Here is a 27862-nt window from a genome sequence, read left to right as displayed (position 1 = left end):
CAGGCGAGCAGCAACCACTTCAGATGACAGGATCGCAAATTTTGAAGGAAGCTTCAAGAATCATGGACTTTGACGACAGAAATTTATCATCGTTCATCAGGGAAGTTGACATGATCCTTCCTTTATTCAACCCCAACCCATCAATGTTGGAATTTGTAACGCACCGACACGTCAAAACAAAAATTAAAGGAGAAGCAGCAAGTGTCATCCGGCCTTTAGGACCTACACCAACATGGCAGCAAATGAGAGAAGAACTCATGAAGAATTTTGGAGTAAAGGAGTCGTACGACACCCTTTACAATCAGGCGATTGTACAACGAAACTATAACGTAAGTCAATATTTTCAAAATTTAAAAGATATTTTAGATAAACTAAATTTAAAACATGAATTCGATAGGATAAAGCCTATAGAATTTTCTCCAAATAACAATGAAAGTTTAATTCTAAAAAAATTTTTAAATGGAATGCACCCCAACTTAAGCAGTGTAGTGATTAGTAGAAATATAAGCACCATTAGAGAGGCTTTTAGCGTTCTTCAAGAGACAGGTTTGCTAATACAATTTGATAAAAGGCAAACCAATTATCAAAGAAATAATTATAGAAATTTTTCAAATAGAAATTCTTTGGCTCACAATTTTGGCAATTTCAATAGTAAACAGTATATGCAAGATTCCAATAATTTTAAATTTGGACAAAATCAGCGGAGAGAATTTCGTAACAATTCTAAACAAAATGACAATTATAAACAATTTAACTTTGGACAAAGTAGACAAAATAATTCTGAGCAATTTAGCTTTGGACAAAATAGGCAAAATAATTCATCTATCATCAACAATCTAGAAGATATAATTCATTCCAAAGGAGACAAAACCCCCCGAACCGATGGAAATAGATCACGTTCAAGAACAAGCAAATTTTCGGTTGCCAGCCCATGCAACATTATGAATGAATTGAGCTTGATAAACCAATACACTTTAGCACCATTAAGGAAAATTTTTCCCTAAATAAAGAGTTAGTCACCCCAACCCCAAACGAAATCAATGAAAAAAGTTATATACATTGGAAACTAACCAACATAAAAAATAATAACTTTGATGCTATAATAGGACAGAATATTTTAAAACCTATTAAAGCAATAATTACTTTAGAAAAGGAGTATGTAGAAATAAACGGCACAAAATTAAATTTATACACTCATGCCCTTACAATTACGAAGATATTAATATACTTACAGAATGTAAGGAGAATTTGCTTGATATTTTATCAAATAGCGACATGAATGAAGAAGAAAAGCAAAAATTAGAATACATTCTAAAAGCAAAGAGCGATTTATTTTTCCAAGAAGGTAAAAACCTTTCTCATACTCATGAAATTCAGCATGAGATTGTTACAAAAACAAGTAGACCAACTTATAATAAAATTTATAGATATCCCCAAATTCATGAAGAAGAAATTAGTAGACAGATGAACGAGATTTTGCGCCAAGGTATAATTAAAGAAAGTAATTCCCCGTACAACTCGCCTCTTTGGATTGTACCGAAAAAGCACGACAATTCAATGAAGAAAAAATGGAGAATAGTTATTGACTACAGGAAGCTAAACGAAGTCACTATAGATGACAAATTTCCAATACCCCATATAGAAACAATACTCAGCAAACTTGGAAGAGCTCAATATTTTACAACATTAGATCTTGCAAAAGGCTTTCATCAAGTATTAATAAAAGAAGAAGATATACCAAAAACAGCTTTCTCTACACCCCAAGGACACATTGAATTTATAAGAATGCCTTTCGGACTAAAGAATGCACCAGCATCTTTCCAACGTTTAATGAATTCAGTTCTTAGGGAATATATCAACAAGATATGTGTAGTTTATTTAGACGACATCTTAATTTTTAGTTCAAGTATTGAAGAACATACCCAAAATATCAACAAAATATTTTCAGCATTAAGAAAACATAATTTAAAGATTCAGGTAGATAAATGCAAATTTTTCGCGAAAACAACTGAATTTCTAGGTCACACTTTAACAACAGAAGGGATACAACCAAATTTAAGCCAAATAGAAAACATACAAAAACTAAAGTTGCCTACTACATCAAAGCCAATTAAATCATTCCTAGGTATAACAGGTTATTATAGAAAATTTTTAAGAGATTACGCTAAAGTAGCACATGGTTTAACAAAATATTTAAAAAAGGATATCAAAATAAACACTCGCGATCCTCAGTACATATCATCCTTTGAAAAACTTAAAAATCTATTAGTAAGCCCACCAATATTGAAATATCCAGACTTTAATAAAAAATTTGGCATTTCAACTGATGCAAGTGACTTTGCAATTGGCGCAGTATTAACCCAGGACAGTCATCCTATAAGCTATGCTAGTCGAACACTTAACAAACACGGAAGAAGTTATTCCACTACAGAAAAAGAACTACTAGCTATTGTCTGGACAGTGACATATTATAGACCATACATTTACGGCAGAGCATTTGATCTCTTAACCGATCACCAACCACTTAAGTGGCTCCAAATAAAAAACAAGGGAAAAGACATAAACCCAAGATTGCAAAGATGGTTAATTAAACTAGGTGAATACAATATTAATATAAATTACGTGAAAGGAAAGGAAAATAACGTAGCCGATTTTCTAAGTAGATTAGATAGTAACACAGGCGAGATTCATTCATTGAAAGAAGACAACATAAGCACAAATGCTACAATCCACTTTCAAGAGGAGGAACTAAATGATCATTTTCCAATTTTACATACTATTGTAAATCGCTTCAAAACACAAATCATTTTAACAAAAAAGAAAATTATGGAATCTGAAGAACTAGGCAACACGAAGAAAATTTTTATTAGCGCAAAAGATATAAAAAAATAATAATTTCATAGATCTTTGTCGTAGGCACATAAATAGTGGTAAAGTAGGTATTTTTTCTTATTTTACCGATAATCAGTACAATCAGAGAATGTAAATGAATAGAGAAGGAGCAAATGTTAGCTGTTCTAAAATGTTAATTACGATGAAGGAACATCGAAAACGCGCAAGTTCGAAAATAAAATTTCACCGCAACTATCAGGGTACGAAACGAACTACACAACTCTATAAGCAAAATGAATACACATACATATGCACAGATGTTCTTTGATATGCGCATAAACAAAAATTGAAATAATATAAACGAAAGTAATTGACTTCCGACAAGAAAATATAAATAATGAGGGAAATAATATGAAAATAGAATTACAATATCATTTAATAAAAAAGAGTTATAAAAATAAAAAAAGAGTATATAAAAATATGTGATAGGATATGAACTTAGGCAAAATATTTTACATTGCCATAAAGAAGTGTGCTATACAAGCAGCACCACAGACGATATTCAAGTAATTTTGTCTAATCTGTGAACTCAAACAGCTATTGCTGTTTACTTGCTTCAAATGTTCATATGTATGTCTATATGTGAATATTCTTGAAATTGCCTTCCTTCATTCGTATGTCCAAATATATTTGCATATATGTACACATATGTACATATGTATGTCCCTCAATATGTCTTTCGCAAAAAATTAAACATTCGCGCAAGTGACAAAAAAAAAACGTAGACGCACCATCATCGGCCAATAATATTCAAGCGAACTCGCGGCATATTTTCTAAGTATTTCATATTACAACGACAACAAATTCATTCATAAGGATCGTGCGTCTGCTTCAAAGCAAAGTGCGCTCGTTCATAACTCTGCGCCGCGCTATTTTTTCTGTGCCCTGGTAAACCAAATTTGGTTTTCATATAGAATTCCTACGCATATGCGAAATTAAGTTTATAAAATGAATGAATGAATGAAATTGAGTAAAACGAGAGAAATTCATTTTACAATTTGACAGCCACCACTGAAAATCCTACCATCTCCCTCGCATTTGTATGTTGCCCACAAGCTGCTTCCTCACAACATTTGCTAAAAATCAGAAATTGAAGAATTTGTCTGGTGTTCCCTTCAGAAAGGAGAATTGGCAACATGACCTCTTAGCGATTTGAAATATTATTTTAATTTTTTTCATATTATGTACTATGTATGGCATTAAATTAAAAAATTTATATAAAATTGCCATTCATGTGAAATCATTAACTACTTCTATATATTCTAAGCACACTGCATATAGTACTTTTATATATTTACTTATTATCATTATTTCATAGTTTCTCAATTTAGCCCATTTTATTTAAACACGACGCTATGAAAATGCAGCCCAATCGGTAATCACAATATTTCAAAAGAGCATAAGTCAACTTTCAACAGCAAACCACTGCAAAAAAGACAAACGAGACAACATAGTCGACCGTCATTGTCTTAAATTGTCCATTCAAACAAATTTTGTCAACTCCGCCACGATGCCAAAATTCGGTGTCAATATGTATGCGAGCTCATATGTATATTTGTATGTTTGTCGACAAAAGCGTCATTTGGTCCGCCAATATAATAATAATAAACGTAAAAATATAAATACACACACATAAATTCAAACTTATAATCGTTTTTAAAATAAATTCGATTAATAAAAACTATCTGAAATAATTATGTGGCAGTGCGCCGCAACCCCTCCTTGCTTGTGATCGTTCAACTTGCTTCTCGCAAAAAGCAAAAAGTGTGGACAAAAGTCATTGTTTGTGCGGGGCAAGAAGAAGCAAGCATCAGCGTACGTGTATTTAAGAATGCATGTGTGATTATCACATTTGTGTAAATAGGCATAATAAGGGAATATTCAATAAACCTAAACTTATGAACATATTTTCCTGAAATATAATATTTTAATTATCTCAGGAAGAAAAAATTCTATTTAAGTAACTGAATTGAGATTAGCTAAGATGTCAAACAATAAAATAAAATAAAATAAAAATAAAATTTAAGTTGCATGAGTTTCAGGATCCGAACGTAAATGCTCGTATTCGGATTGAGGATAACTCCTTCACGCTTACGACCTAAGCCACCACAAAAGTGGAAACGCGACCGCTTAGGTATCGTTTTATTGTTATCCTTTGTTCAATAAGCAATTACTCACGCAACGCACATACATAAGTTAGAAAACTAGCTTATTAAATGTTTATTTTATTGTAAACTCTGGGGTTTTTACCGGTAATACAGCTTTTTAATTCAGAAGGCTTTTCATAATTATAAATTTGTCATATCATAGAAATTGAAAACATAAATCTAAACAGGTATGCGCAACGATTTTTCATATAGGAATATTCGTTGTGTCTATTTATAGCATTTCGGATATTGTGTGGTGTATTTTTCTTTTTCGATGTTATATTTTTCGATGTTCCCTCATCTGGAACTACAAATTAGTACTCAAAAAGATTTCATTTAACATTTGCTCCTTCTCTATTCATTTACATTTTCTGGTACAATATAGTTCAGCAAAAGCTTATCCAAATATTTAATAGACAGGTAAAATTTTTTAGATGTGAATTCCATGCTAAAGATATGAAAAATGAAGAACAAGTTTATAAACAAATTGCTTAATATCATAAAAATGAAACAGGCCATGCAAATATTAATGAAAATTATGAAAAATTGAAAAAACTAATATACTGGAAAAATTTGAAAGTTTTGAATCAAAAATATATAAATAATTGCTATGTTTGCAATAGAGCAAAATATGATAGAAAACCTTTAAAACCAAAATTTCAATTAACGAAAACACCATCAGATATAAATGAAATAGTTCACGCAGATATATACATAAATAAAAAATGTTACTTTCTTACTTTTATAGACAAATTTGGGGAAATTTGCTATGGCATTTCAGCTAGAAGTTAGAAACAGTATAACTTTTATAGAAAAGCTTAGATTATTCTTTTCTATCAATGGAAGACCCAGAAAGTTAATATTAGATAATGAATTCAACTCAATTAACATAAAAGATTTTTTTAGGAAAGAAGAAATAGGAGTTCATTTTACAAAACCAAACAGTCATACTGGGAATTCAGATATCGAAAGATTTCCTAGCACTCTCTCCGAAAGAATTAAAGTCCTAGAAATTGAAAAACCAAGCCTTTCGACAGCGGAGAAAGTATTTCAAAGCATAGAATGGTATAACAAATCTTATCATTCTACAATTAAAACCACACCTCTTGAGGTTATAAATGGAAAAACTGATAAAAATTTGATTAAAGACGTGGATACGCAGAAATTATCACCAACACTAAACAGATTGTTACATCATCTGACCTCGTAATTCACATAATTGACCCTCGTAAAAATTCTTTACATACTAAGTAATATAACAAAAATCTCGCAAACATATTAACATCTATATTACTACACCCTATCTAATGAAATTGAAATCTTGAGAGGTAAAATCAAAACATTAATCCCAAGAAAAGAAGTTAGTAGAAAAAGAGAGGTTTAATTAACCGTTTAGGTTCTGTACATAAATTTCTATTTGAAACGATGGATGATGGAGATAGAATAGATATTGAAAATCACCTTAAGAAAGTAGATGAAAATTTACATAATTCAATTACAGCTCTCAACCAACAAATAAAAATTAATAATTTCTTTTCAAACACGTTCACAAAATTAAAACAAATCATTGAAGACGAAAGAAAGAATTCTTTAATGTATCAAGAGAGAACAGACAAAATATTGATTCTTTATGAACAAACAATAAAGATAAACATTCTCAAAGACGCAGTAAACCAGATTCAGGAAAACATTATTTCAGCAAAAAGTGGTATTTTTCACCCAAGCATTTTAACAAATGAAGAAATTTATAATTACAACATAGACCTCAACAAACGTCAATATATAAAATTATGCGCCTTGGAATATAAAGAAAATTTGTTAATGTTCGTGGTCAAAATCCCAAAAGAATTTCAATCGGTACAATTAAAAACTATTATTCCTATACCAAATACAGCAGGCAAAGAAATAACAGCAGAATTTGAAAATGTTTTTGAATACAAAAATGTCACTTATAAATTCGAAGAAGCTAAAACACTCAATGAACTACAAATTTCTAAACATTGCATCTACTTATTAAATTGTGAACTTATCAAAAATAGCATTACAGAAGTTTTTCAAATTGATGAAGAAACTATTTTAATAAAAAATGCAAATAGCATAGAACTAAACCAGAACTGCGACAACAGAAAATTTAAGTTGAAAAACACTACATTGATTCATTATAATAACTGCACAATTAAGATCCTATACCAAACATTCTCAAATACTAAAATATCATACAAACAAAGATTTTATTATATCTATAATACTCACAATTTCACTAACAAAATTACAATTAACGACCTTGTATTTAAAAACGAAGAAAATTTAAAAGAAATTAATGAATTAAAATATCACAAAAATATATCTCATATTGGAATATCAATTTTAAGTTTTATTGTGATTATAATAATAATTTTAATATCTTGTAAAATTAAAAAAAAGAACAACAATACTATTCAAACTCAGGAGAGTTTTCAATTAAGGGAGGGAGGAGTTATGTGTACACTATCATCCCAACCAGACACCACACAACAAAATATTGTAAATGGGACAAAATGAAAGATTAAAGAAAAACAAGTAAACATTACAAAAAATAAGGTAACAAGTAGAGATAAAGAACATAATGCAAATGCATACAAACATGTTTTGGTCCTTATGTTTGACTGTAATGATAATCCAGACATTACGGGTAAACCACACAATCATGTTTGTTTGCATTCAATAGAAAATAAGATTACATTTAACAAATATTGTATTTCATAAGAAAATAGAAAAACAAAGAAATAGATTAAGAAAATTGTAATCACTTTAGTAGTTATATAAGCAGAACATAATTTGAAAAAGAAACAGAATAAAATATAATGTCACAGAAGTAACATCGTCGGCATTTTTATTTTTCCTCCGCTCGAACAACCAAAATTCGCACACAAGAAATATATATATAAAGGTTCTTTGTCTGAGCTAATTAAAAATATAAAATATCCTTTAGATCTGTAATGGTAATTTTACCGTTTGGTAAGTTGTTATATTTTTAAATTTTTCGTAAGGTAAAATATTTGGAATTAAAATCCCTATTTTACCAAATGTTATTGTATTTATTATGTTTTGTAATTTATGAATAATATTTTGATTTTCTTTCTTTTTAATTGTTCTGGTTGTAGTATAACCTTTAATGTTATTTACGGTATCAGTTAATTATGTTATTATTTTAAAAATTTCTGAATTTGCTGTAAATTGTTTGTTATTATTTATTATTAGTTCATCCAAAAGCTGGTTAATTTTTACAAAATCGTACAGATCGAAGTGTACCTAATTCGTTTATTCTTCTTTTTTTGTCTGATTTGGTTTTAATTTTTTCAAAAATGATTTGATCGTGTATATATTTTTTATCTCTTTCTTGCTTGTTATGCACTTGTTTTTTTTGTGCTGACTTTAAAATGTTAGGTAAATTTTCATGGCTTACCTTACTGAGAAATTCAACACTTGGTTTAAATTTCGTAACAGAATGTAATGTAAAATTGTATTGCTGAGCGGTTCTAGTTATTATTTCAACGGCGCTCACTATGTTATATTGCTCCTTTATACATCTAGCAATTTCAATTATTGTCGAATGGACTTGTTCGATTTGCCCATTGGTAGTACTATACCTTGATTCGCCAAAATAAATTTCGATATTTAGGCTTTGCATATCTGATTTGAATTGGGGTGTTGTGAAACTTGATTGAAGAAGTTCTAAAATCTTTTCCTCAATATTTTATTTATCTTCTATATTTTTCACTATTATATGTACCAGTATGCAAATCAAGCAACAATGATTGTATCGGGGTAAAACTTTGCGTGAATAATGCGTTTAAAGTATGCCACCTCGGAACTAAAAATTGTCTAAATCGAACCAAAACTGTTCAAGCCCCTAAGTACTAAGTATGTGGACCCCAGTCCCTATAGTTGACCTTCTACCGAAAATATCTGTCACTCCACAAAGAAATCTCATACGAGTATACCATTTGACTTTGCGAGAGTATAAAATGTTCGCTTACATCCGAACTTAGCCCTTCCTTACTTGTTTTATGTTTACTATTGTCTACATTTTGAAGGTGGCCTGAGCTGAACGAAAAAGCATATCAGTTACTTAAATAGACAAATATGCTGATTAAGAGGTTGTATGATTGCTAAGAGCAAAGATGCAATTTTGGTTTTAATTAGCGTAAAGCTACTGTGTGAAGGATATTGGTAGCTTGTACGCATACAGAAATTCAAATCATGACTTTATCACTTATCAATACAATCCATGTACGCGGATTGATCTAAGTATATGTACATATAATACAAGTGACATATATACATACGTATATACTTGTATGTCGACTACATATACACGTATGTAACTCTACTTTTAAACGCCTCTCTCATATTTCGCCTCTTATACTCAGAGATAGGAGCTCGAAGTGTGGGTGATGAATAAGTAAGCTTATTATTAAGAAATCATTATTGTTTAAGCACTTGAGCCGAATTAAAGGTCATACAATTGGAGTAAACCTAAACCTCGTGTATTTATTTTTTCTAGTGGCGCAGTCGGAAGGATCTGTTAAAAGGATCCTTAAAAGGAACCTATGCACAAATGTTCTAATTACAAAAATTAAATATTAAAACAGCTACATATTAAAACATACAAAAACGTGAATTTAAGAAAAATAAAATTATCAGAGATATGAAACAAATATAATAATGAACAAAAGTGTTTTCTAACCTAAGCTGTGAAACAAGCTTGAAATAAAATAAGCGAAAAGAAAAAAAATTATTAATACAAAACAAAAAGACCGTTTCTAAATATTCGTGAACTTGGTGTTGGTATTCTTCTATTTGAATTTCAGTCGACTTTCAAACGACCTTGATCTCAAACCAAAAAAAAACACAAATTCGAGTGCATCTTAGAATTCGACTTTCAAATGACCTTGATCTCAAACCAAAAAATTACATAAATTTGAGTGCTACTTGGAAAGAAAGAGAAGAACTCATAGTTTAAACTTTAAAGAAAAATTTAAGAGTGACATTTCATTTGACAGTCGCACTGAGTGAAACAAATACAAATAGTGCAAGCAAAAACTGAAAACTAAATAAAAGCAACGAATGCGTGCATAAACAACAAAAACATTATTTTGCGCTAAACTTTTGAACACTAAGCAGTCGGCATACCTGCATTGTTGTTTGTGTTGTAATTTATTGCAAACGCGAGAAAACTTAAAAATATTAGACATTAACGCTGAAACAAAAACAACAAACATGGCCGAAGCACAACAAATAAGAGAGCTTGTGATGCAAAATATTAAACTAATTCAGCCTTTTGATGGTGATGCTAATTACTTAGCACTGTATGTCGATAGCATTGATTCCATAATGCCTGTGGTTGCACCAACGCAACCGGCTGAGCGAGCATTTTATTTTAACTAAATATTACGAACTTTACGAGGGGCAGCTTTGGACGTCATAAGGAGGGAGCAGCCGTCAGATTGGTCCACGCTAAGAGAATTTTTAGTTGATGAGTTTGGAGAACACACTCCAATTTCGACTCTTATTTTACAAGTTAGTAATATAAAATTTAAAGGTAGCGTACGCATTCTTTGTGAAGAAATAAATAGCGCAATTTGTAGAAATAAAGATTGTATTAAATTAAAAAATTCAAATAGTGCAACTAAAACATTTTTGACAAATGAATTAGAACAATTAACAGTCAACAAAATCATTGTACCCACTCATTCATATACCCCAGACAATGCCCTGCAAACAAGTTCATTACAAACACGAGTATCTCATCCCGTTGGCTCAAATCAATCAAGAATACGAAGATATGGTCAACCTGAGCCAATGGATCAGGATGCTTCAAATTTTCAATTAGAAGCCTCGGAGAACTACCCTCGATTAAATTGACACTAAGTAATAAAGAAATCAAATTTTTAATAGATACGGGTTCATCGGTAAGTTTAATTAAACCATATATATTGAGTAATGAAGTTATAATAGTAAAACCAATTATTCTAAAAACGGCAACAGGTAAAGTTGTTCTAGACAAAGTACAGGAAATAATTGCATTTACTAAACATAATTTAAAATTCTATGTGCATAACTTTTCTGAAAGTTACGAAGGACTTTTGGGTTTTGATATACTTAAGAAACTGTATTCGAAAATTAATTTGCAAAATTTGAATATTCATTTAAGCGGAAAGCTTTATTCATTTTGTAATACCAATAATTCTGTAGATCGCTTTAGCAGTAATTTAAATGTTATGAATAATGGCAAAGATAAAATTAAATACAGATTAAGCCACTTAAATATTGAGAAACATAAAGAGGTCAAAGGCTTATTGGCAAATGTTAACCACATTTTTTTAAGGAAGGAAATCAGCTAACTTTCACCCACAAAATAAAACATGAAATCAAAACCGTGCACGAAGACCCTATCTATGTAAAGTCTTACCGTTATCCGGAAGTGCACAATGCGGAAGTAGACATGCAAATAGCGGAAATGCTTGAGCAAAAGATGCGAAGAAGAGAAGTTGCCATAGCGATTCTCCGTACTCTGCACCGCTATGGGTTGTGCCTAAGAAACCGGATCAATCAGGGAAAGAGAAATGGAAAATAGTTTTCGACTTTCGTAAGTTAAACACAGTAACGATTGACCATAGATACCCGATCCCGAACATGGATGAAATCTTAGACAAGCTAGGTTTTGGCGAAGGGTTTTCACCAAATCGAGATGGACCCAACTGACAGAAAGAAAACCACATTTTCTACGCAAGGAGGGCATTACAAGTTCTTGCGTATGCCATTTGGGCTAAAAAATTCCCCAGTCACATTCCAAAGGCTGATGAACACAGTATTGGAAGGGTTAATTGGTAAAAATTGCATGGTGTATCTAGACGATATTGGGGTGTTCAGCACGTCACTTCAGGAGCATATCGAATCGCTCGATAAAGTTTTCCAAAGACTGTCGGATGCTAATCTTAAAGTACAGCTTATCAAGTGTGAGTTTTTAAAACATAAAACCGAGTTTTTGGGGCACGTAGTAACCCTACCTAAAGCCAAACCGGAACAAAATTAAGGCGATTTTAGATTATCCTGTACCTTCAGTGGAAAAAGAGATCAAACAGTTTTTGGGTTTGGCACTAACAAACTGTTTAAAAAAAGGTAATATGTTAAACGCTCAAGACAAAGAATATTTTAATGCCGTTGATACTATTAAAATTTTGATAACTGAAGATCCTATATTAGTGTACCTAAATTACAAACAGCCATTTACGCTAACTACCGACGCTTCTAACGTCGCCTTGGGTGCAGTGTTAAGCCAACAAAGTCACCCTATTTGCTTTGCGAGTCGCACTCTGAATGAGCATGACCTTCACTACTCTACCACAGAAAAAGAGATGTTAGCTATGGTTTGGGCCACTAAATACTTCAGACCATATTTGTATGGTAGGGAATTTACTATCAACAGCGATCATAGACCACTTCAATGGTTGCATAACTTGAAGGAACCAAATGCAAAACTGCAAAGATGGAAGATACGCCTCAATGAGTATGATTTCGACGTGAAATACATTCCGGGTAGGGAAAATCACGTTGCCGATGCGTTATCACGCATAAAAATAGAGGAGTGCAATGCTGAGGAAGACGAAATAACAGAAATGTCGTAAAATTTATTTACAAATCAAGTAAAGCTAATTAGGGGAAATGAAAATAGCTGTGAAACGCTAAAAATTGTTAGTAATAATCTTGTTTTGATAACTTACAAAAAACTAACGCCAGAATACCCAAAAGAAATCATTAAAACAAATCTATTAAAGAAGAGAACCGTTATACACATGTCAAACGATAACGACTTTCTGCAGTTTCAAAATATTTATAAAAGCTTGATAACTAGTAGCAGAAATAGAACTTATAGGACAAATAAGTTATTAAAAAACATTTTAGAATATTCCGAATTCAAATCCATTGTTACAAAAAACCATTTAAATGGACTACACCAAGGGATAGAAAAAGTAGCAAAATGTTTTAAAGAAAAATATTATTATCCAAACTACCTCAAAGGAATTCCACAAATTATTAATAGTTGCGAGCTTTGTAATCACTGTAAAAGTGACCACATTGCAAACAAACTACCATTCAAAGTTACGCCTCCGGTATATGAAACCAGAGAAAAATATGTTATAGACTTTTGGAAGTGGAACAATGAATCTTATTTGACTTGTATTGATATATGTTCCAAATTTGCCATGGTAGAGAAGGTAAAATCATTAAATTGGCTTGAAAGTAAGAGAGCGCTATTGAAAGTATTTAATACTATGGGACACCCTATGATTATGAAGGTTGACCAAGATCAAGGCCTAAATAACATAAACATTAAGCAACGGTGTGATCAATTAAACATAAAAGTTGAAGTAACAATAGGCAAAGGGATGTAGAGCAGGTTCGCTTTCACGCGGTGCATCCTGGGTAACGCTAAATGACTTGCGGCCTTTACGACCTTTTCTAAAACTCCTACGAATTTGACCTTTGCTCGACACGGACATAGCGTGGACTCTTAGATGGATCGGTTTGAACCCTGGGCTGGTGGTCGTGGTATTCTGTCACCTGAGTATGGAGGGATGACACCCTGCAGAAATGGCTGATGGGATAATGCCAAGGCCGCCTCCGTCCCGTTAAAACCATGGCAGGCCTCAAAGTACGTTCCCCTCCTGTCATCATTAAGTTGGTGTGGTAGGTGTTTGTTGAGATGACTCCTTCTTTGCGCTGGTCGGCTCTGAACGCACTGCCTCATAAGGACGTGCGTCAACCCTAGCCTTGGCCACGTAACTGAGACAACCTTGGGGCCATTTATAGGCGACTACCTTTCCAGGAGACGGATAGTGGCTCTGAGTGGGGACCCAATCAAAATGAATAATGACAATGCTAACTACACAACCAAGGACGAGGGAGGATGCAGATCGAAACCGACCTCTTCAAAAGTGGACAGTTCCCTGGGTGGGACATCCTCACCTATGGGGACGAAACCGTCCCCGCTAAAGGGAGAGGAGAAAAATTGCGGGGGTGTCTGGCTTACCGTCACTAGGGGCGGTAAGGCGGGGGGAGTGGGCAGGAATCTGCCGACTGACACCTTAGGTAGCGCGGAAGAGCGCGACGGAATCGCCAGCACTAGCAGAGGAGCCTGGGGGTCACGGGGTCCTCAGCGAACGCAAAGGATTCCGAGGGGAAGCGCGTGCCCGCAGCCAAAAAGCTGAAGTCGGACCGTCGGCTGGCTGCCAAGATTTTGGAGCGCTATGGTGCAAGCAGGCTGACCAGAAATCTGATCAGCATGCTAGCACACTTGAGTGGGTCCAAAGGGTGCTAAGCGACGTTAATGACAGGAAAGTGGGGCCGAGCGAGCCCCACACCTCGATGCAGCCACAGAAGTCACAGGAGCAGAATCCTCCCTCGGCAAGAAGCATCGGGTCGGAGCCGCACCGATGATCAGCGAAATCGTTAAACTCGCCAGCTCAATAGAGATCGGGGTGTACGGCAGCAGCAGGGGAGATGGAGCCATCTCCTATGATGAGTGGAAGCGGGTAGCGGCTGCTATGTCCGCTGTGTTTATGAAGGTGATCAGGGGAAGCCCTGGACCACCCCCAAGATGTGAAAGTGCCGGGTGGAACCTCGGCTTACACAAACTTAAAAGGGGTGCCGACGAACGGTCGGCATTCCTTTCTAAGGAAGCAGTAGCCAGGGTGGGGGAAGTTTGGAAGGGAGCAAGGCTCGAGGCGGTGCCCAAATCGGATCTTCCGATGCGACCTCGTGCTCGTGTCTGGCTTCCGGCCGAACCCTCTACCCCGACCGAAATTGAAGAGATATTGCGGTACTGCAATCCATCTCTTCCCACCCAAGACTGGAAGGTGGTTAGGCTGGAGAGGACCGAGGAACCATATTGGCTAGCGCTGATACTCCTAAACAAGGAGTCCCTCGCTCCTCTCAGCATTGCAAAGGGGGCCATAAGCTATGGCTTCGAGAGGGTCGTCCTTAGGATTCTCCCAACTGAAGCCACGGCTGATGGCCCGCTGCCTCCAGCTGAGGTGGAAGAGAGTAGCAGAGCGACCCCCTCGAAAATGGACATGATACCCCATCCTCTCGGATGTGGTGAGCACGGAGGGCGGATCGTCAGGCGATGATGGATCCGTCTTCAGTCTCGAGCGCCTGTTCGAGGAGGTTGGGGCCGATAGTTTGGATGATGGTGTGGAACTCGCACTGCTGGAGATATATTGCTTCGTCTAGGACGGGACGAAGCCGACGTTGTCCTTATCCAGGAACCGTGGCTGAGCAGCAACGGTATCTCTGATTTAAGGACAAAAAGCCACAAGCTCGTGGCGGCAAACAGAACAGGTATAGCCAGAGCCTGCTTGTTGATCAGAAACGAACTTAACGTTTTTCTTTTGCCTAATTTCACAACGAAGATGTCGTCACTGCTAGACTGGAGGACAGTGCTGGAGAACTCTGGCTTGTCTCAGCCTACATGCCGCACGACGACGAGGTGGAGTACCTGCTGTGAAGGGCTCTGGCAGAGGCCAGACGCAAAGGAGCCGCAGTCTTAATAGGCTCGGAGGCTAATTCAGGACACACCGACTGGGGGAGCTCGGACATCAACGCAAGAGGTGAGTCACTTTTTGATTTTAATTGTAATGTAGACCTTTCTATATGTAATAGGGGGAACAGCCCTACCTTTGTGACTGCTAGCAGGGCGCAAGTCCTTGACGTTACGCTAGCCTCTTGGAAAATTGCTCCCTTGATTTCGGAATAGAGGGTTCTAGACGACCATTCCTTCTCCGATCATAAATATATTGGTTTCAGCTTGAAATCCTCACGCCTGGAGCTCAAAACCTATAGAAGTTTCAGGAATACCAACTGGGTCCTGTACTGCAGGAAGCTTCGATCAGCTCTTCCAACCGCACCCGACAAGGATTCGATTCTGTCTGCGGATGCGGTCGATGAGCTCGTCGAGGTTTTCAGCTCTGTTAGTAGAACTACTCTTCAGATCTTCGAGCAGAAGACTTTTTAACAAAGCCCAGAAAAGTGGCTTTGGTGACGACTGGGCGTTGTACAAGGCCGGACTGGCAATTTACAAGTCCGAGTTGAAGAAAGCCAAGAGGGCTTCGTGGAGAGCCGTCTGCGGTAGTGTGGAGGGCTGTCATGAGTCCTCACGGTTCAGGCGCATTCTTGCAAAAAATTGGGGTATCTAAAAAATGCAGATAGTAGTTGGACAACGAGCAGCGAGAAGTCGTTGAAGCTACTCCTGGATGCTCATTTCCCACCAAATCACTCTGCTGAAGAAGTGCCACTGGGGGAGCTGCAGGAGGGCTGTACAGAATTCCTGGACCTGCTGGACGATCGTCACCTTACCTGGGCGTTGATCCTTCAAACCCTTTAAGGCCCCGGGGCCCGATGGCATTATTCCAGCGCAACTACAGCGTACGGTTAAGATGTCATGCAGCTGGCTGGCCCCCATCTACGCGAACTGTGTTAGACTGGGCTATAAAAGCTCTCACGTCGGTACAAAAGATTTCAGACCCATCAGCTTATCCTCGTTTCTGTTGAAAACATTGGAGAGGCTTATGGATCTGTACATTAGGAGCAGAATACCGAGGGGTAAGCTGTTACGGGCGCAGCGTAAATATATCAAAGGCAGGTCGATCGACACTGCTTTGCATGATGTAGTATCAAGGCTGTAGATAGCTCTCAAGCACAACGAATTTGCTGTGGGCACCTTTCTCGACATCGAGGGGGGCCTTCAATAACGTGCGACCAGAGGCAGTGGTTAAAGCCCTCGAAAAGTTTGAGGTGGAATCGAACCTCAAGCACCTTATTTTTAGTCTTCTTTGCGACAGAACTGTCGCAGCGGAGTGGGGTGGTGCCAAGACAACCTGAAAAGCGAATAGGGGAACTCCGCAAGGGGGGAGTACTCTCTTCACTGCTCGGGATATTGGTGGTAAACTACCTACTTATAGAACTAGAGGCGCAAGGCTGTCGTGGTATCTAGCTAGGCGAATAGAGCGGCCTAGCCGTCAACCCAAGTAAAACCGAAATGATTTTTTTTACTAGGAGGTATAAGATCCCAAATGTGCCTCTCCCCTCCTTCGGGGGTTTACTACTTCAACCTGTTGATAAGTGAAATACCTAGGGCTTATCCTCGATAGAAAATTTTTCTGGAGGCCAAACATTAAGGAGAGAGTTAAGAAAGCATCGGTCGCCTTATACTGCTGCAAGGGGGCTATAAGGAAAAGGTGGGAACTCTCACCTAAGGTGGTGTTCTGGCTCTACGAAACCGTAGTTAAGCCAATAATGATCTATGGTGTGTTCGTCTGGTGGAGGGCGCTCGAAAGGTCCACACTGGCTAAAAAGCTTGAACGGGTCCAAAGAGCGGCGCTCATCGGAATCTCCGGTGCACTGCGTACCACACCTACAATACCTATTAATGCTATTTTAAACATAGCACCTGTGGACATTGCCGGTAGGTACATTGCTGCGAAGTGTGCTATAAGGCTCAGGGAAGCTGAGCTTATGAAGAGTTCCGAACAAGGACACTCTGAAATTCTTTCCTCCTTCAGCTGCATTCCGGAAAATTTAGATCACTGCGTCACTGAGGCCACTCGAGGCGGCTCCTTCTCCGCTCATATTACAACGAGGGACATGTGGATGGGAAGAAGCCGCTGGAGAAGAGGCGCGATGAGCTTTTTCAAGGCATCGAGGCTAGGAGGGAAGGTTGGAGGGGGGGTTTTCTGCAAGGAGCTCTCCGTCAGCCTTAGCTTCAGGCTACCGGACCACTGTAGTGTTTTTCAGGCGGAAGTGGCTGCTATCAAGGTGGCGGTAGAAGTACTGCTGCGTAGTGCCTCGTTTGTAGATGTGAGCATCCACTCCGACAGTAGGGTGGCAACACTAGCTCTGAGCGCGCGAGCCGTGCAATCAAAGCTAGTCAAGGAGTGTCTGTCCTCACTAGAGATAGCATCTGGCTATTTCAACATCAGGCTCGTTTGGGTGCCTGGCCACAGCGGAATCGCTGGAAACTGCAAAGCCGATAAGCTAGACAGGGGGGCACCCTTGCCAAGCTCACATCGGAATGGGATTGAGTTGGATCTCCGTTAACGTCTTGCGTTTTAGCTTTGGATCAATGGACCTCGCGTGCACTCAGCAGACGCTGGTCGACGACCAACTCCTGTGCGACCGTGAGATCCTTCTGGCCAAGAGTGGAGCGCAAGAGGTTGAGGGAACTTCTCGCCCTGAGCAAAGTGCATCTCACCGCTATGGTAGGAGTTCTCACTTGACACTGTCCAATGGGCACTCATGAGGTACGGCTTAGAGTACTACCCGATGCTAGTTGCCAAAGTTGCATGGAAGAGGGCGATGGGTCCGGATGTCCGGCTTTCGCTAGGCTGAGATTGGAATATCTCGGCAATCACACTTTTGGCGGACCTGAATACTTAGCCGAAATGGATATTGGCCGTCTCAACAAGTTTGTTGTGAACACAAAGCGTTTCGTCGACTTGTAAGGGTCTTTTGATCCAGATTATAGGAGTTTTGTAGGTATCACAACGAACCGGCGTCTTAAGCTGTCCAAGAGGGATCCTTCTTGGGATCGACCTCCTAACCTAACCTAACCTAACAGGCAAAACAGGCATAGGCGATATTGAGTATATCGTTTTCTAAAGTACATATATGAAACTAAATAACAAAATCTAATAAGAATAAATATGTATCCAATCTAAATGTAAGTACTATAATTAAAAAATATGGTCATTTTTAAAGTTGTGAGGAGTGACATATATATATACGTATATATGTCGACTACATATGTACATGTGTAACTCTACTTCTAAACTCCTCTTTCACATTTCGCCTCTTATACTCAGAGATAAGAGTTCGAAGTGGGTGATGAATAAGTAAGCCTATTATTAAGAAATCATTATTGTTTAAGCACTTGAGCTGAATTAAAGGTCATACAATTGGAGTAAACCGCGAGGTTTAGTGTATTTATTTTTTCTAGTTACATATGTACAAGTACTTGTACATATATGTGTATGACATTGGTGAACAAATTATGCATACACAAACCTACATACGAGTACATATACGTAGGTAGAGTGGCTGTCTGACGACGCACCTAGGCCTATAGGAGGCCCATTGTTGACTAATGTTCTCGCACTCTATTGTCTCTTCTCTGAACTACCCCGCGCTTCTGATGAAGTTCATCAGTACAAACAGTTTTAATTGTGCAACCTCCGAAACCCTTTATCAATAATTGCGATTCTTTTCCTAGAGCCTGGCAATCGCATAGAAGATTTTTTACGGTCTCCACTTATTTTTTTGATGCGTGCTGATACGCTGTCCTCATCGCCTTTCACCAGCCGTCCAGCACCGGGTCACTGTAAATAAATAAAATGCTTTCGAATCTTGCTCCACCCAAAGAATCCTTTGAAGAGTCGGATTACTTAACTGCACCTTCTCGTAAAACCTTTGGGCAATCGGTTTTAGGCAATCGGTTTCTGAAGAACATTATTAAATCTAGAATAAATATATGAAATAGGGTAAACTCAGCTAATATTGAGAAATAAAAGTGAGGATACCCATGGATAAAGGTATAACGGAACTGTTTTGCTTATTCGACGATTTTTGTAGAGCTATAGAAGAAAACTTTGCAGATAAATTACTTTCAAGCAACAAAAAGCCTACAAGAATACCAGAAATTACACTTTCTGAAATCATTGCAATAATTCTTATCTATCAACAATCTCCATGTGAAAATTTCAAAGCTTTCTACCTGAAGCACTTAATATTTTTCTGCAAATCAGATTTTTCAAAGTTGCCTTCATATACTAGGTTTGTTGCACTAAGACCTAGGGTTCTGTGGTATTTAGCAATGTTATTAAAGTGGCTTTGTGAAAAGTCTAAAAATACTGGTATCACATAAATCAAATGGTTATTTTAAATTCTAACCTCAAGCGACTCATTCCTGAGTATCTTTCACTACATCGGTAACTGCTTGCAGAAGATAAAGCAACTACGACTCTGTCCAGCGATGGGTTAATGCATTTTCTTCTCCTTGACTTTTGGGTCCGGTGTCTACCCCTAGCATCACGTCGAGGACGTTTCTTTTTGGTTGTGTTACCAGACTTAGAATCATCCGAGTCATCTTCTACTGTTATACCTCCATTGTCGGATACTTTAATTTCCGCATAGTCATTTGGCTCTTCATCAGGGCTATGGCAACATAATTCGATACTTTATTATTGATGCTTGAAAGTTTCTTTTTTAATTCATGTCTCGTATCTTCACACTGTGCTTTCCATTGCAAAGCAAGTATTCCATATAAATTTTGGCATAAAATCCTTTGAGGAAAACATCTTCGCGCCTTTTCGGCAATTGATTTGGCTTGTGCAAAACCTGATTTCTGAACTGCCTTTTTTCTCCACATATGCTTCATCTTCCTCTTTTAAACTGTGTTCGATTAAATTATCCTCTTCCGCCGAACTGCGTGGTATGCGCCCGTGTTTAGTTGATTTTATCAACTTGTTATCAGGTACCATTGGATCGTACTCTTCCTTTCTGACATCATCTTTAACATATATTTCGTTTGAGGGTTTTATGTCTATAAAGTCTACAATGATTTGTTCCTTTTCCTTTCCCGTGCTTACCTCTTGAACTATCTAGCCCAATTTTAGATTTTCTTCGATTCCCAAAATGTTTTCAAGAAATTTTGTTTGTTTGTAAAATTGATTTTCTCTAGTTTCACTTACTCCCATGCTGTCCATTTCTGGTTTAAGCACTTTTTCCTCTATTTCCATTTTAAATGGAATTGTTCATCAATATTCTTGGTCTACACACCATTATCCTCGCATATGTAATTTTCTACATTTTCTAATTTGTGTTTTTGCTTTGTTAGCATGATATCGTGGATTTCATCAAACAGATCGTCTATCTCCTTAGACACTGTCATGTGATATTTTTTGGTGCCTTTTTCTGTATAGCTCCAGAGCTTTTTCTCTCCTTTTTAAATTTGTTTGTTTTCTCTCTTAGTTTTTGTATGATATTCATTGTAACTTTATTAAAGTTCAACAACATAACCAAATGCGTTAAAATAAACATCCGCTCCAACTCAAGGAATCGATTGATATTTGTGCTGACCATTGAGTATCAACAAACAGCCACTTCAAATCTCACAATCGATCGATATCAACAACGCATAAACACTGCAAGTTCTGCTGACTATTGAATATCCGCTCAACTCTGCCGCCAACAATTCCGATGCTGCTGCCGTTGATCCACAGCTACTTGTAGTTTAGGGTAAATTTAAAAACTATTGTTCAGTCACAATTTTATACTAAATAGGAAAACATATTTCTTTAAAATTAACTGGCGCCCAAGCGGGCACCAACGAAGACGAGTTAGATAAATTTTAAATTCAACTTGGTCTTACAATAGGTGGTTGCAGTCTTGTCAGGTAGGCCCGCAGGACATCCTCTACATTTGTGTAAGCTGCAGAATCCCTAGTAGGAAGCAAACGGGACAAATCCGAGTTACCAGGAGGAGCGACCACACCAAATTCCCTAATGTATGTTAGAGTTTAAGTGAAAATAATTTGAAACATAAATAAAATCAAAAACTAAATTTTAAGCAAAAATTAAATTTGAATATTGAAGTTGAAAAAAAGTAAATAAATGAATTAAGTCAAAAAATTATATTTGAAAAGTTAAAATTTTATGGAAAAGAAAAATATAGATATTGGTCGTGAAAATAAAAACTATATCTTAGAATTTTCAATTTTATAAAAAACACATTCATGCTGGACTAAAATATAAATATTATGCATAAGTGAAAGTTAAATTTTAGTCAAAATATTTTTTAAAAATATTGAGCTTAAGTGAAAGTGGAAATAACTAAATGAAATTTTTGTGTTTTAAAGTTCATCCTAAATTACAAATAATATAATTTTAAAAACGGCGTTATAACAACCAACTTAACCCAACCCTGCGAACCCTACCCAAAGACCCTCCAAGATAGAAGAGTAAATCCAGCTACTGGTTTAAAAAACAAAACAAAAACACCTAAATAACAATATACCAATTAAATGAAAAGGAAAATTAAAGTTCATGATTGATACAATATCTTTGGTCAATAACATATGTGAAATATGAAGTTTTAATATCAAGTCTATACTATTATTTTAATCAAACATTAAAAAATTTATATTTGATGCAATTATTTATCGAAATTATTAAAGCGAATCAATAATTACTTTGAGGAAGTTAGAATACTTCAACTAAGTTGACAATACAAAATTAAATTTTTAAACGTATGGCCAATCCAAACAATTTATTTAGACCACCAATATTAAACTTGAAGAAAATCTCCAAAAACAAAGAAAAATACGGAGGCAAATGACATATCAAAATAATAGAAATTTTAACCAACCTGACGATTTGACAAATGCCATTCGCAAGTTTTATGTGAAAAATTACTAATCTGGTTACAACAGACTCAAACTGAAACATTTGTCTTTACTAATTCAGAGTGTCAAGGAATTGACCACCATTGAAAGCACCAAGGTAACATAGGAGAATTAGACAATGCCCGATATTGTAAAAAGTCTATGAGAGTTTTTCGGTGACCCGGCCGAGTTTGGCTCATGGAAGAAAAGTATCGATAGGTTATTAAAAAGATACGAACACACTGTTGGTATTGCAAAGTACTTTGGTAATTTGTAAACTAATCGTAACAAAATAGCTGGTAGCACAGACCCAGCGTTAGAGTCTTATAATGTTCTTTTAAATTGAAATGCCATCTCAAAAAGTCTTACGCTATACTACGCAGACATAAGGGACTTAGGTACATTAGATTACCAAATGACCACCATAGCACAAGGACCTAACTAATCAGTAGAAGAATCTCATCAGGCCGTTTAAAAACATCTATCTTTTATTCTTAATAATATAGGCTGTATGGAATTAGGCAGCTGATGAACAAGCTGTACAGAGATATGTCTCTCGATACCTTTATTTTTGGATTACGTGGAGGCCTTTCACGTGTTCTCAGCGTGAAGGAGTATACAGATTTACCAACTGCATTGCATTTATGTTTGACAAATAGAGGACAACAAAACACATTTAGAAATTAACCCAATAGACCAATGCCAGTACCACGCCTGGTTCCGACCCCCAACAATCTACATTTTAAGGCTAGACCATTCCTTTCACATAGAATTAGGACACTGCAAATCCCAATTATAAATCCCGGATCTAAAATATTTTTTTGACAGCCTTAACTAAGGCCATACTTTACTGATGTAGGTAACCAATTCGAACAGAATCATAACGCTCAATGACCAATATACCAACCATTTCGTCCTAACATATGGCAGCCGAACCACAACCGCGACCAGAACCGATGGCTATTGACAGAAGAATACAAACTAAGCAGATAAATTACATGAACCGACCACAATTTGATTAATGTAAAAACCATCCATAGCCAAACGACAAAGGAATTTTTATATTCAAACAGACACCAACAAACAGATACAAAATAACCACTACCGACTATTACTGATTATCAACAAACTATTTCAGAACATGAAGAACAATGAAACACTTAGCGACTATACCTAATTGTTGAAAATAGTGAACATGAACAACAATACGATTCTATACATCTTATTTTTTTAGAATAACTGACTTCTCACTTCCATAATTGCAATGTAAGTTGAGCAGCGGACAAATGTCTAAAATACTGATTGACACCGGTTAAAATAGAAATTATATTCAACTAAACCTTGTACAAAATCCACTACAGAATAAAAATCAAGGGAAAGGTTTGAATCAGTAAACGTATTATACCCAAAATAGATCATCTTACAAATTTTCAATGAAAAGAATTAAACCGTTTGCTACAAAAAGACCCAAATATTTTAGCAGAACCCAATGACGAACTGACCTAAGTCACAAATGTTAAAGCAGAAATAAGTACGAACACAGACACAACAGTATATTCAAAGTTTTAACAATATCTAATGTCACTGAAAGAAGAGGTTAACAAACAAATTCTAGAACTTTTAGACAACAATATAATACGCCCATTTCGATCACCCTACATTTCACCGGTGTGGATTGTTCCCAAAAAATTAGTTTCGTCAAATATTAAAAAATACATAATGGTCATTAATTATAGAACACTGAACAAGAACAAGAAGATATAAAAAAAACTTTTGCATGACATATTGTTTTATTATGGTGTATCCAAGTGCGTTATGGGGTTATATATGGGATTGGAATAGTCGACTCCATGTAAGTTAAAAAAAATTTTTTTATCCCATGCAAAGATCATTCCAAATTTTAAACGCGTTTTTCTCAGAATGGGGTTTTCAAAGTCGGTGACCAACATTACTCAAAAACGGCTAAGCCGATTAGTCTCAAATTTTAACACGAGGTTCATATTCAGATGATCCAGTTCAGAAATATAGTGGTCACCGCAAAACGTCTTTTGAGAGGAGCTCCCGGAGATCAGATGTAGTACTTTTCCAAATAAATATTTTTACTAGTACTTAGTCTTCAAACATAGTTAAAAGGTACCGTAATATGTGTATAAATTTTTGGATCAATAAATTTAAGTTTTATCAGATAAACTTCTGGAAAACTCGGCCTTCTAACTGTATATAACCCCTTATAGTAGATAACGAAAAGTCTCTTCATTCTGCAGCTTTTACTTATATGATGAAAGACTAGTTAGAAATGGTTCTAAAAAAAAAAATAAAAACAAGTAAGGAAGGGCTAAGTTCGGATGTAACCGAACATTTTATACTCTCGCAAAGTCAAATGGTATACTTGTTTGAGATTTCTTTGTAGATTGACTGATATTTTCGGTAGAAGGTCAACTATAGGCACTGGGGTCAACATATTTAATACTTAGGGGCTTGAACAGTTTTGGTTCGATTTAGACAATTTTTGGTCACAAGGTGGCATACTTTAAACGTATTATTCACGCAAAGTTTTACCCCGATATAATCATTGTTGCTTGATATGCATAGTGGAAAGTGAAAGAATCAGATGGAATTGAAAATAGTGTTATACGGGAAATAGGCGTGGTTGTAGTCCGATTTCGCACTATGACATATAAATATAAAAGCAACGTTACACACCGAATTTGGTTGAAATCGAATAAGCAGATCGCAAGATATGGGTTTTCACCTAAAAGTGGGCGGTGCCACGCCCATTGTCTAATTTTGAGCGCGGTTCCTATAAAGTTATCTCATACCATCCCAGAGATAAAATTTAATGTCTCTGGCGTGTTTCGTGCTTGATTTATCGCGGTTTTAGTACTTTTTAACAATACCGTTATATGGGGAGTGGGCGGAGTTGCCACCCGATTTCAACTATTTTCACACTGTAGGTAGAGGTTCTAAAAAAATTTGCTTCCATTGAATTTTGTTATTATATCTTTAGCGGTTTAGGAGATATGCACATTAAACCTATTAGGGGCGGGACCACGCCCACTTAAAAAAAATTTAACTGCAGATGCCCCTCCCTAATGTGATCCTGTGTACTAAATAACAGTCTTGTATCTTATTGGGGAGCTAAGTTATGGCAATTTATTTGTTTTTGATTAATGGCGATTTGTGGGCGGGGCAGTGGTCCGATTACGCCCATCTGCAATACCAACCGTTTCCCGGTACCAAGAAACATGTCTAAAAAGTTTCATAAAGATATCTCAATTTTTACTCAAGTTAGAGCTTGCACGGACGGACGGACGGACAGACAGTCACCCGGATTTCAACTCGTCTTTTTATCCTGATCATTTATATATATTGTATATAACGCTATATCTAACTCGATTAGTTTTAGGTGATACAAACAACCGTTAGGTGAACAAAACTATTATACTCTGTAGCAATAGATTGCGAGATAATAAAAATATCTAACTTTTTATAATTCATTGTTTCAGGATTATCTTACTCTTGTGTGGCTGCCAGTGGCAATGGCAAATCTCGACATGACGAGCTATGCGGACATACCATTACAATCAATAAAGGAATAGGGAAATTACAGACGTCATCCGTAAAATTCATTCACTTAATAGATCTTCAGCAAATAAAAATCGAACTCCTACACATCCGTGAGCACACCATTAAATTTTATTTATTTATCTTCTTTCATACTCTAACCCATGAAATAGTACAATCACTCTCTGCATTAAACGTACTCACTTTTCAAGACCGCCGAACTAGATAAATAAGATGGATTGGAAATCATGATGATCTATTATTGATACAAAACAATCTCAAAAGCCTTATTACAAACAACAACGATCAAGTCATATTCGATTTGGCTGTTTTTTTTTTTGTAGTTTTCTAATACTCTGTAGAAGGTTCTTACGGAAAACAAATAAAGAAAATGTCTCAGAAAGATTGAATAAATACATTTAATTTTGCATATTTTAAAAAATGCGCGTGACATTCGTCATTCACAGCCATATACTATATTGAAAGTTCATCGTTTTTTCAGATATGTGGTCCTCTAATCAAATTCTATCGCACTAATTTCCCATTTTTTGAAAATTACTCGCCACAATTAAATGTACCGACATTGACGGTAATATTAATAATACCAGTGATGATTTCATATTAATTAGTATTTAATAATAATAAAATATGTAACTATGAGTTAAATTTCAGAATAGAAGTTAGATTTCATATACTAACTGCAACCAAATACGAAATGCCATAAACTTCCAGCCAATTTCAGCACTATTGTACACGGACAAAATTAATTAATTGCCCGTATTTTCCCATTCTCACAAAATAATTATTTAAATCATAACTGGCTCGGTAATCGAGCTATATGGACAGAAAAAAAAGCTGAAATTAGTTTTAATACAATAATAACATTTTACTAAACTTATAAAGCAAACGGGACAAATCCGAGTTACCAGGAGGAGCGACCACACCAAATTCCCTAATGTATGTTAGAGTTTAAGTGAAAATAATTTGAAACATAAATAAAATCAAAAACTAAATTTTAAGCAAAAATTAAATTTGAATATTGAAGTTGAAAAAAAGTAAATAAATGAATTAAGTCAAAAAATTATATTTGAAAAGTTAAAATTTTATGGAAAAGAAAAATATAGATATTGGTCGTGAAAATAAAAACTATATCTTAGAATTTTCAATTTTATAAAAAACACATTCATGCTGGACTAAAATATAAATATTATGCATAAGTGAAAGTTAAATTTTAGTCAAAATATTTTTTAAAAATATTGAGCTTAAGTGAAAGTGGAAATAACTAAATGAAATTTTTGTGTTTTAAAGTTCATCCTAAATTACAAATAATATAATTTTAAAAACGGCGTTATAAAAACCAACTTAACCCAACCCTGCGAACCCTACCCAAAGACCCTCCAAGATAGAAGAGTAAATCCAGCTACTGGTTTAAAAAACAAAACAAAAACACCTAAATAACAATATACCAATTAAATGAAAAGGAAAATTAAAGTTCATGATTGATACAATATCTTTGGTCAATAACATATGTGAAATATGAAGTTTTAATATCAAGTCTATACTATTATTTTAATCAAACATTAAAAAATTTATATTTGATGCAATTATTTATCGAAATTATTAAAGCGAATCAATAATTACTTTGAGGAAGTTAGAATACTTCAACTAAGTTGACAATACAAAATTAAATTTTTAAACGTATGGCCAATCCAAACAATTTATTTAGACCACCAATATTAAACTTGAAGAAAATCTCCAAAAACAAAGAAAAATACGGAGG

General features: G+C 35.7%; 1 protein-coding gene and 1 pseudogene across 1 annotated transcript; both read left to right on the top strand.

Moving 5' to 3' along the window:
• The first annotated feature begins 6191 nt into the window (after positions 1-6191).
• On the top strand, positions 6192-7842 carry LOC138858215 (uncharacterized). The gene has a single exon (XM_070112755.1). The coding sequence runs from the start codon at positions 6465-6467 to the stop codon at positions 7578-7580; it is 1116 nt and encodes a 371-aa protein (XP_069968856.1). The 5' UTR covers positions 6192-6464; the 3' UTR covers positions 7581-7842.
• Positions 7843-9468: 1626 nt separating this feature from the next.
• LOC138858066 (uncharacterized) lies at positions 9469-10975 on the top strand (annotated as a pseudogene).
• The last annotated feature ends 16887 nt before the right edge of the window (positions 10976-27862 follow it).

Source organism: Bactrocera oleae, chromosome X (assembly GCF_042242935.1).
Source record: "Bactrocera oleae isolate idBacOlea1 chromosome X, idBacOlea1, whole genome shotgun sequence".
Lineage (NCBI taxonomy): Eukaryota > Metazoa > Arthropoda > Insecta > Diptera > Tephritidae > Bactrocera > Bactrocera oleae.
Note: the sequence above shows the minus strand (reverse complement) of the source record. Positions and strands in the feature narration are given on the sequence as shown.